General features: G+C 36.1%; 2 protein-coding genes across 3 annotated transcripts; one reads left to right on the forward strand and one right to left on the reverse strand.

Annotated features, from left to right (window-relative positions):
* The first annotated feature begins 5,369 nt into the window (after positions 1–5,369).
* On the forward strand, positions 5,370–6,169 carry LOC116141768. Its single transcript, XM_031427247.1, has one exon. The coding sequence runs from the start codon at positions 5,633–5,635 to the stop codon at positions 6,113–6,115; it is 483 nt and encodes a 160-aa protein (XP_031283107.1). The 5' UTR covers positions 5,370–5,632; the 3' UTR covers positions 6,116–6,169.
* A 915-nt stretch (positions 6,170–7,084) lies between these two features.
* LOC116141518 (nicotinamide adenine dinucleotide transporter 2, mitochondrial-like) lies at positions 7,085–11,416 on the reverse strand. Of its 2 annotated transcripts, XM_031427023.1 has the most exons (9): positions 10,979–11,416; positions 10,736–10,831; positions 9,980–10,086; positions 9,131–9,179; positions 8,854–8,966; positions 8,349–8,443; positions 8,055–8,143; positions 7,848–7,942; positions 7,085–7,716 (listed from the first exon to the last, which is right to left on the reverse strand). In XM_031427023.1, exons 1-9 carry the CDS (start codon positions 11,055–11,057, stop codon positions 7,318–7,320), a joined length of 1,122 nt encoding a protein of 373 aa, XP_031282883.1. In that variant the 5' UTR covers positions 11,058–11,416; the 3' UTR covers positions 7,085–7,317. The 2 variants fall into 2 exon arrangements, with proteins under 2 accessions (XP_031282883.1, XP_031282884.1); XM_031427024.1 differs by lacking the exons at positions 9,131–9,179; positions 9,980–10,086.
* Between the last annotated feature and the right edge of the window lie 384 nt (positions 11,417–11,800).

Below are 11,800 nucleotides of genomic sequence, written 5' to 3' on the forward strand. Positions count from 1 at the left end.
AAACTTCGAGGGAATATATCTTTTCGTAAACATAACATTATCAGTAATACCCGAAAAGTCAAATTCTATTCCTTTCCTTCCACATGGTGGAATTTTTATTTTATTTTGAACATCTTCCCTAATTCAACATGATATGAACATCATAAATACGCTTTCTTTCTGGCATTAAATTGAATTTTTGTCACTTTCTTATCACTTACTCCAAAGATGTAAGTCAATCAAAAAGCAGATTTTCGGTCGTGATATGCCCAGAGCAGAGGTTAGTCGAAATGGCAGCAGCTTGATTCAAAGTAAAATTATTATTTTTTAACTTTGTTCTATGATTTATATTAACATTAACATAAGAGTTGTAGATAAATAAAATAAGAGAAGAGAAGATCTTTTCTGATTTTTCCAGTCATTGGAAGACCAGTCCATAAATTTTTCCCCATCACTGGACCCCTTTATGGTTTAGAAACTGTCCCAAACTTTCTCATGCTCAAGTCTTCGCCGTCCACTTTTCAAGTCAACTGCGTGTTTTGGAGTTCTGGGTTTACAGGGAATATGCAGCATCACAAATAAAATAAAAGTTCAAGTATTTTCAAAGAGTTCTTGTGTTTGTAAAATCTGTCGCCAGTTAGTGATTAGTTTTGAGAATGTCTGGTGTGTTTTATCTTGTGTTCTTCTTATCTCTCATCTTTTATTCTTTCTTTGCTCAAGAAGAAAAGTGCTCGAGCCCAAAATGTAAACCTTTCAATTGTGGAATTCTCAACGTTATAGGCTTCCCCTTCTCCAATGAAACGTATCCTGAGTGTGGATTCTTAACGGTAGAGGCTGCAGAGAACAAGTTCCGAGGATTCGACTGGGGAAGGATGGACCAGAATTTCATGTTCTGAGCATCTCTAAGGATAATACGCTTACGCTTAGACATGATGAAGGATTCGAGAAGCTCCTTTGAACAATCGTCGTTGTGTTCAATACTTGCAAAACTAACCATTCCTAGCTCTCCTTTTTTCTCTTTGAGTAATACCGAAAACAAACCCTGTCAAATGTCCCGGTACGTCTTATTCTGTCCCAGAAAATTATGATTCACACTGCAATGACTCCAGCCACTCAATTATCTACTACAAAGGCTCAAAACCTGGTGGATACGAGTTCCTCCGCAACAATGCTACTTTTCTGTTCCAACGAACCGGAATCCAAATGGTCTTAACTTCTCGTTTATATACTGGTTGGTTCCGTCTCAAGTGAAATTAAAAAGAGATTGCTAGATTGTCATGGAAGAAAAGGGCAATGTAAATCGATAGCATCGGAAATTTTTATTGTGCAAATGCAAAAGGTATCACAAATTATAGCAAGTTATATAAAGGATATATTGTTTGGTTCCTGATCGAATCCTTGTTTAAATTTAACTTTATAGCATGCCAGAAAAATAATTATTCTCCTTGTTTTGATTGGTCCCTCATGTGGGTTTGTACTTTGGATGATGCGATAACTCTTCTCTTCTTTTAAACTAACACTTTGTAACTACTTTGCAGATGGGAAAGTTTTGAACTGGGTCTAGGAATAGGTAATTTACTCTTTAATCAAGTGTTATAATATGCATAACCAGCTCTGTCTCATATGCTTGTTAACCTTAGATGATAATAATATTAGATAAAATTGCAATTCTTGTCTTTGCTCATTAGGTATGGAATTGGAGGATCTCCTGATAGTGGTTCTGTTAATGGTTCATTCGAATCGTCGTAAGAACACAAATATGATAACTTCAACTCAAGATACACTGCTTCCAATCCTTCCTCCAACTCAGAGCTGCAACTAGGCAGTGTCTATTATGGGGTCCCTATCTTCTCCTACCTGAACTTGCAGAAGCTACCAATAATTTTAGTGAGGCGAATGAAGTTGGAGCGGAGGTTTTGGAACGGTATACTAGGTAAGAGATAAACTCTTTTAGTTCACATTGAATGTGTATCTATTTCCAGAGAAAGAAGAAAAAAAATCTAGAAGGGCTTACTTAACAGTTCTAAGGCCTATTACCCTTTTAATCAGCAAAACTTCGCGATGAACGGAAGTTGCTGTCAAGCGTCTATATGAGCACAACCACAGAAGCATCAGCAGTTTAGAAAGAAATTAAGATCCTCACACTTTGCGCCAAAAAATCTGGTCTCCTCTATGGCTGCATCCTTTGGACAGTCCGCAGGGCCTCCTCCTTGTGGAGAATATGTAACAATGGAACTGTTGCAGATCATCCATGGTGATCGAGCGAAGCCTGGTCACTCACTTGGCCTATCGTTTGAACATCGCCATTGAAACTGCCAGCGCACTTGGTCTATCTCCATGTTCTGATATATACACCGTGATGTCAAGACTCAAACATTCTTCTTGACACAACTTTGTGTAAAAGTTGCAGATTTTGGGTTTCGCGATGGTTCCCCAATAATGTTACATGTTTCAAATGCTCACACGGATCTCCAGGCTATGTTGACCCTGAGTATATCAATGTACCGCTAACCGATAAGAGGATGTTTACAGCTTTGGAGTTGTTCGATTGAGCTCATATATCAATGCTGCTGTTGATATAAACAGGCAAGACATGAGGTCAATTGGTAACTTTGCCATGAACAGGATTCAAAAGCGTGCAACTGAGGAGCTGATTGATCCATCTCTTGGATATCAGTCAGATGCAGAAGTCAAAAGGATGACAACTTCAGTTGCAGAGTTGGCATTCTATGTTTGCAACAGATAAGGAAATGAGACCTGCCATGGTGAGATCTGGAGGAACTGAAGAGAATTGAAAGTGGAGAATCCAAGTTGAAGAAGTTGCAGCAGCCACCAGATTGTGACGATCTTGCTTGATGAAGCACATCCAGTGCCATCCTCACCCATTTCTGTGACAACAAATGGGTCAGTAGTGATACTACATCTAATGTGAGTGGTTAAGTTTTTGGCTTACATGCTAAATAGTGTGATGAACATATGTGTAAACTTCACTTGCAGAGGTGTGTTATGTGTAAAATGGAGCTGTTTCTTGTACTTCTTTTTAAGGCTCCTGTAATTTGTTAACTAGTTTCCAGTTTGTATTGTGAAAGCGATTTTATCTTCTTCACTTGATATTTGATCAGAATTTCATTGACACTATAGCAAACACAGATAACTTCTTGTAATTGTAATGTGACTTTGGGTGAATTAGTTTGAGAATCAAAGTTCAGTCCATTGGGAGATAAATTCCTTCTGATAATTCTAGCAATTGCAGTTGTATTCAGGCTTTGCATTAGCCACCACACCAGAACTGGTAAAGACAATCGAAACCAAAAACAAAGAAAAAAAATTATCCAAAATCAAGACCTTGCTTACTGGGTGTGGAAATCGGGTAACCGGACCGGATATACTATTTTAAACCGAACGTTTTTTTTCAAAGATAATCCAACTAAATCGAACCTAATTATCTCTTGAACAGTTATTTACGAACTGATAATTCGGTTTTGTTACCTTAACCGTTTTATAAAACAATCCCCTGTTACCCCACTATTTTGGGGGTCACTACCCTCACCAACTTCCTCGCATTGTCAAACCACTAAACTCCACCTTCCACCCCATCAACTCATTTAAAATCATGATATCTAAACTTTGTTGGAGAGTGCCTTTTAGAGAGAGAGAGAAATAAGAATATAGTTGAATAAAACAGCTGAAAAACTTAGAAAGTTGAAGAGACTAATCAAAGAATTTAACCTTATAACAATGCTATTGGGTGTGGAGGCTGCAATCGATTGAAATGGGGGAGAAGACTTGGAAAAAGAATAAAGTTGATTGTGATGGGAGATGAATGGGAAAAAAATTGGTCCTGCAGCTACGACTGCGGTGGAAAGTTGATTTTTGAAAAAAAATTACACTTAACTCAAAACGTGGGCAAAAGGTGTGTTTGTATCGTAGGAGAAGCAGCAGTAAATATAAGAGGAAGGGGTTTGATGTGAGACGTGGTTGGGTATGAAACGTCAAATCTCCACTCCCTACCTCTGGTTGTATGTAAATTTTATAAATTTTTTTGGTGTCTCCAAAACTGAAACTGAATGGGTTGTTTTGAAAAACCAATTTTTCGGACCAATTTCTCAATTTGGTTTTTTTTTTCAGCCCTACTAATTACCCATAAGAAAGTATATTAAATCGAAAAGGTGTTTCCTACTAGAAAAGATTTGAACTAGACAAAAACTATTACATCATAATATGTCACACTATAGGTCATTGCAATTTCTCGCACCAACGAGAAGTACACAAATCTCAAGAAAAACTTATGCAATGGTTTGTAATAAATCAATAATATGATGTTGAATCTGAGAAGAATTAATAATAACACAAACAAATAAATAAAAATTAGATGAAATGAATTTTTAAAATAGTTTGGATATAAAACGCAAATTCTACTTTCATTGTTATCTTATTGCTTATCTTGTGTGTTTTTTGTGTGTATAAGTACTATTTGCTCTCAAACGAGGCAATTACCCTCTATTAGAATTCCCAAATTTCAAATCTTTTTTTTGGGATGGGAGACCCCTTTTTATATTGTTACATAGATGAACTTGCATATAAATTTTGGAAACTTTCTAGCAAAATAATCCTCTCACAAGATGACATATAGCCTAAGAGACAACTCAGTCTTAAGACTTGCAAGTGAAACAACTTGCGATAAACTTATAAGTGAAGTAGTTTTTTTCACAATGGGACATGCGACCTAGACAATTGTATAGTCATGGGACACGTGGTGCGAATCCATGCTGTATGGATTCACCACATAATACTATGTCATATTTTAATTTAGAGTAATACTACAGTCATCAAAAATAGCGTATCGAATTCATACATCGAATGACGTGATGTAATCCTAATCGATGATTAATTATGAATTAATATTAATCGATGATCAGGATTACGCTATGTTATTCAATACATAAATTCGATACACTACTTTTTGTATTATTGTCCTTTAATTTAAAAGCGAAGATATATTTAAATTTGACATATAACTGATAACATATGAGTCTATGGCTTTTTAATTACTCTGACCGTCTGACGTATCAGATCATCATGCTGACGTGGTATCTCAGCATACCGAATGCAGAGAATTAAAGAATGTGGACCATATCTAACTAAACATAGCCCACTTGCAGGCATGCCAAGTCCAGTCTTGCAATATTCATGACCCAAATGGGCCTTCCACTCACGGGCCAGGCCGACTATAGCCCATTTGACACTTCCAATAAGACAAGTAAACTGTTGAGGTTCTGTTCTGCCTATTCTTTTCTTTGATTCTTTGAACAAAAAAAGGTGAAGGTGGAATTTTCAATGCACCAACACCAAGACAAGAATGAAGACTCACTCTGAATCATTTGATTTGGTCATTTAAAATTCTCTTGGAAAATGTATCACCATTCTCACTCTCTTTCCTCTCCTTTTTCCAATTCCATTCAAAGCATGCACCATCTTTTTGAACACCCTTCACAAGAAACAATACTCCACACAAATCCCATTTAGATCCTTTCTCTCTTTTACAAGTAATTAAAGCTCTTTATAAACTCTTGATCATTATCACACAGATTATTCAAACTCCAACACCCTCCTTCAGGATTTCCCTGAAAACTCTCCTCCACAACTTGCAACAATGGCAGCTTTGCAGAAGTTCAAGATCCTTGCAACACCATGTGGGGTTGTCCAGAGTCCCACCAGGAGCCCCAGAACGAGCCCACTGGTGCAGCTGCCACGCAAGAAGACAAGCTTACGGATGTTACTGACCAAGAGCACCAGCCGCCACTCGCAGAAACTACTGACGACGAGTCAGCAAGAAGTTGTGGTTGTTGATATTGAACGTGACATTTTGCATGAGAAGAAGAAGAAGAGTCAGAGTAACACTTTGAAGGATCTGTTTGTCTCTTCTTTTGAAGATGATAACGTTGACAATGACAAGGCTGGTGATGGTGATAATAATGATGGCACGGTTAGAGACAAGAGTGAAATATTGTTAATGAGGAAGTTGCAGGGTGGTTTGGTAGGTCAACCGGGTTTGTCTAGACCGGTTTGGGTTGGATTTAGACATAGATTGCTTAGGAAAGCTTGGAGGCCGATGCTTGTTTCTATTCCTGAGTAACCACAAATTTTGTTTTTTGTTTTTTTTTCATGGCTTTTTATTGATATTTTAACTCCTGAGTTGAAATTTATATATTTCGCTTCCTATCTTATATTATGTCTTATATTTGTATTACCTTATATTACATGTCTTATATTTTTATTACATTTTATGTTATAAACATGACTCAGACGGAGACATTTGGTTAGAACTACCTCTAAGTAGTTTAACGGTTCACTTAAGACCCTTGGATGTATTATTCAAATTTTTTGAGTTCGAATCCTTACGAATATTAATAAGGGATAGTCACTGAATGTTTACCTGACCCTTAACTTCAAGACTCCAAAGAACTAATTAAGGTGTGCGTAAGCTGGCTCGAACATCCCTAGATACCAGAAAAAGAAAATAAAAAAAAAATTTGGTTAATTTAGGGAAAGGGACATGTTGGCATAAGGGATTGTAATGTGTGGTGCTTTTCTTGTCGTGGGAATTTTTCCAAAAGTGCTTTGGAGAGGGACTTGGATTTCTTTAGGGACCAACCAAACACATGATTCATGATAAAGCTCAAGGATAAAGAAAGTATTCAAGCATCAGCCTGCTTTGCATTTGAATAAAAAGCAAAAAAGCATTATTATTCCAGGCCTTCTGGTGCTTGATGAGTCACAAAATTTCGGAAAATCCCCCTCTTCTGAACATGAAAAATCAGCATTTATCCCAAAGAAATTAGTTTTATATCAGCTTCATCTTTGTTCCTGAAGCCGAAAAAAAAAAAAAAAAGAGATTCCAATTCTGCAACACAAGAAACACTGATAGTTTTCCAGGAGATGCCTCTCTCTTTTAACTGCTTTGTACGACCAGAAAATTAAAACCAAAAATTCAACCCCACGCATTATTCCGTATTCCATCATATCATCTTTGCTAAAGTGGAAAGATTCCCATTTCTCCAGATTGAAATGAAATATTCTAATGACTCAGAAGGAAAATATTCGGAGAAAAAGAATTTGGGTCATACATTGAATGATTTAAAATTTTATACAACATCTGAAAAGAAAAAAATTGAACAACTGCACAAACAGGAGATAATGAAGCTAATCAACAAAATTCATTGAAAAGGAAAAAAAAAATACACTTTTTATTACCTTACAGTTAATTTATGCTGTTCAACTTTTTTATGGAAGAATTTCCCCAATAGGGAAGTAAGTTGGAAGAAGAACAAAAATGAATCAGTGTTTTGCCGTTAGCTGATCCTTGTTTCCCAGAGGAATTGAGGGAGTAATCTTATTTGATTGGATTTGTGATTGTCGCAAAATGGTGTCGTTTTCTTTGTCCCCGGCTCCCCTGTTTTGCGGCTGAGGCTTGACATTTCCATCAGGTTTTGGGTGCTTTTGTGAATGCTCTTTATCCAGGGGTAGAACCCGCTGCAAGAACCTTTGCATCATCTCATAACTGGTAAATGTAATTACGGCTGATGGAGTTGTTCTTATTAGATTTGTTGCACAACCTCGGTAGAAACCAGGGAGACCTTCCTTTTGGAACACTTTCTTGATGCAATCAACGACTCCTGCATATTGCATCCCAACCTTTCTGTTCTGCCCTTGCTCTTGCAGCCTTGAACGGATAACCTGGATTATATGAAATTCAGACATTACATGCAGGATAACGAAAATTAGAATGGACATTTATATACCACAGAGAGATTCTCAGGAGCCATCCACTGCCAGTAAATTAGAGAAGAGAGCCCAGCCGCACATACCTCATGCGGGTAAGTCATGACAGAAGCAAGTACTTTGGATACAGAAGAGGCAATTGCTACACTCGGAGGACTTAGCTTATCAACTTCTGTATTCTCTGATGACTCAAAATTTAAAATGATTAGCAAAACCTAAATATTATAAATCAAGGAAATATTCAAAATCTTCAGCCCAGAAGAGAACTAAACAGAAGATAAAGATCATAGTACCTTTTTTAGCCATGAAAGACTTTATTCTCTCGTATGCAGGAAACTGAATAGCAACATGACTAATCCCAGCCAACGAAGGCAGAATACCACTGTTTCAGACCATAAAAATAGCATCAAGAGACCAAAAGTATTGAAAGAAAGTAGTTATGTCAAACTAAAATTGTAATAGCAAAGTTTCCACAGAGAGACTAGTAAACTGAGTCATAACCAATTTCTTACTTCGATGCTCTGAAAGGTTGGATCCAAAGAAGAAAAAAATTCCAGATTTCACAATTTAGAAACTAAAGTACTGACCTATACAACCCACGAATCCCTTCTTCATGTGTAATCCTTCTCAAAGCAGAAAGTATGCTTTTGTATGGAACTACATCCGGCCTCATTCCCTGAGTCTAAAAGAGATGAAAAATACATGAATGCCCAAACTGGGACAACAATAATGGTATAAATGTGAAATACTCCATACAACAAGTAAAAAAAAATGAATGCCACTTGAACTATATCTGTAAAATCATTGAAGGAGTTTGATCCTCCAAACTCCATCCTATGCAACTTATAAATACTGGTTCCAGATGTGCAGCAAGACAGTGACAGAGAAGAATGTTCAGACAAAACAAAAACATAGTCCAATAACTAAAACTAAGGGGTGTTCTACATAAAAAAATTTCATGGACATGGCTATACTACCTTAGAAATAAAATTTCACCAATCATGCATGCAACCAAGTATGTTATAGACACAAGAACTGACGTCCTAGCTTTAAATAAATAATGATATTGCATACAAAAGATAATGCACTTACTTGGAGTCTGGTCTTAACAACCCACAATGGATTTGTTGTGAGGGCCGTGGCAGCCCCGGCACCAGCAGCAGCTATCATATTTTTACCGACTGTGAGCTGTTTATTGCTATCCCCTACAATATGTCAATATAGAATATCAATGGAATCAGACTCAACAATGTTCAAAAGTACTTGGCTCAGCAATAACTTGATTTAAGCAGCAGAATAACATTTCTTCCTAAGAATTCAAATAAAGAAAAACACATATTTTGTCAACTGAAAAAAAAAATAAACCAACCATTTGAATGGAGTTGGCCTTTAAGTTGCTCGTAAACTGTGAAGTATACCTACATATAAAATGATCACTCCTGTAACTTAGCAAAATTCTAAGAGACATAATAGTATATTCAAATCTTAGCTAAAAGACAAAAAAAAAAGTATTATATGAGAAGTTAAATTAAATCGAGACAGAAAGTTGATGCCCTGGATCTGAAATCGATTTTTGAGTAACATATGGGGTGAATACATGCCAGTGAAATTCCCAAATTTTTCAAACAAAAGTTGGCTTACATTCACCTAGAACGAGTGGTTCTTTGGGGAGTTATCCATAAATGATCTTGTTATATGATTATACCCTTTCAACCTAACAAAAACATTACAAAGACTAGGAAAGACAATCTTGCTTCTGAAAAGCCACAATCCCTTGGCCTCTTACTAATTGTTCAGAAAATTGGCTGAAAGCTGACTTTTGATGGAGAAAAAGGGAGGGTTATTTTCAAAACTTGCAGCATTTACTGATAGATAAAAATAGGTTCTAAAAACTTGAATGTCCTTTTTGAACCAATTACTAAGGGAAAAACTAGATTTCTTCATCAAAGTAATTCTCTAAAATATTTGACAAAAAAAAAAAAAGATAGGGTTGAGATAGATTTGGGAAACCACAATTGAGTAGCACATCATAGAAATGATCACATTCTTGGCCCTAGTGATTAAAAGAGAACCTTAGCATAATTCAACTAGAGAAAAAAAAAAAATTAACATAACAATCTAATATTTTTTAATAAGGCTTGTCTTTCAACAATGGAGAAGGGGTTTCAAGCAATCTTTGTTTTCCTTCTGGAAACAAAGCACTGAAAGTAGCACTCACTGCCCAATTTGGAAGTAATGCTAATATTGTTGGCGAGAGGCCACGATACATTCCCCTGAAGCCTTCATTTTTTAATATGTGCTGTAGACTAGTTATAATGACACTACCTGAGCAAAGAGAAAAAAGAAGCGCACCAATAAGAATACCAATTGTTGAAAGCAGCTAAAATCAGAAATAAAAATATGCATCCAAAGTATCACCAATGCAATTTTTTTTTTTTTCTCTCATAAGCAAAAAGCACCACATATTGGCATTAATAGAAATACTACTTTATAGATAGAAGCATAGTGAACACTAGGTTTCATGACCAGCAGTTTGTCCTGCACAGTTCCTAGTTGACTGCTACCAGCTTACAATTACAACAATTTTCCGGCACAAAACTCATACGGACAGTCCATCATTTACCCAAAATGTGAACAAAATTACAATCATCTTATTCATCTTACCAAGTGCACAAATGTCGCCATGTCCTCATCTTTAGATTTTAAGGAACTGTTTCATTTGAAACTCGATGACCAATGGCCATAATCGAGATTGCAAATCATCTGCAAACATTATTTCTTCCTCTTCAGAACGCAACTAGCAAGCAGCAGAAGTTTACTAATTTCACTTGACTTATTTTAGTTAAAAACTATACGAACCCTTGACTACAAATTTCAAACTCCACTCCCTACTCCAGTCAAACTAAATTAAAGCCAAAAAACTACACCTGAATTAACACCAGAAAAAAATACCAAAAGGGTTTAGAGAATTAACCTTTACGACCAGACTGAGGCCCTTGAGGAAGGCCATGTACTTGTAATCTTGTCTTGATCACATCCAAAGGGCACACAAAAGTCGCTGCAATTGCACCTAAAACAACACCAAAAACAAAGAATCAAGAAAACCCTTATAAAACCCTCAAAATTGAACACAAAATTCTCAAACTTTACACAAAATTCAAACCCCACCAAACCCCAAAAAAATGAACAAAGAAACAAAGAAAGTAATAAAACAAACCAGCAGAAGCTCCAGCAATAGCGTGGGCAAAAATGTCTCTTGTAGTTGGAAAATGAAACGATTCCCCATCTCCACTCATCTTCAAAACTCCCAAAGCAAAGCAGATCTATATCTATCTATAACATATATAAATATATATACACTTGCATCATATATATGCATATATATAGTAAGTAATTGTATATTTTTATATAAAGAAATGCTTCTTGTTTAAGCGGTTTCTGGGTTCCATTTGACTTGTTCAGGTTGAATTGAATTTGAAGATAATGGTGTTGGCTTGTTTGAAGGGGTTGAAACGTCAGTGGGTTCAGCTTAGGCAACTCTGTTGCGTTGATTCTTCTCTGTTCTGCACTAAATTTTGCGTATACTTCGGTTTGGTCTGAAGATTTTGAGTTCTGTTTTTATTCTTCCCAATTTCTTTCTTCCATAAGATACTGTAAATGGGAAAAGCGTGCGGCACATGTAATCAAAGAGGGAGAAATTCCAATATTAGCCCCATCTCCAACAAAGTTCGTTACATTTTTTTCGCATTTTCTTTCAAATACTATTATAAAATAAATATTTCGAACACGTCGTCATTTTTTCATATTTTCTAATTATTTTTTATATTGCAAAAAATAAAACATAGAAAAACTAATTCATAAAAGATCACCTTTAACATCGTGTGTAAAATAACCCTTAACTCAGATTCTAATCCGTAGAATAGTGTAATATGAGTTGAATCATGAACAAGGGTCAAGGCGATAAATAAATTGAAATGTTTGTCTAAAAGTATTAACAACCAAATCGAGGGGAATCCAATGCTTACCCCTCAGAGCCGGC

This window comes from Pistacia vera, unplaced genomic scaffold, assembly GCF_008641045.1.
Source record: "Pistacia vera cultivar Batoury unplaced genomic scaffold, PisVer_v2 Contig40, whole genome shotgun sequence".
Lineage (NCBI taxonomy): Eukaryota > Viridiplantae > Streptophyta > Magnoliopsida > Sapindales > Anacardiaceae > Pistacia > Pistacia vera.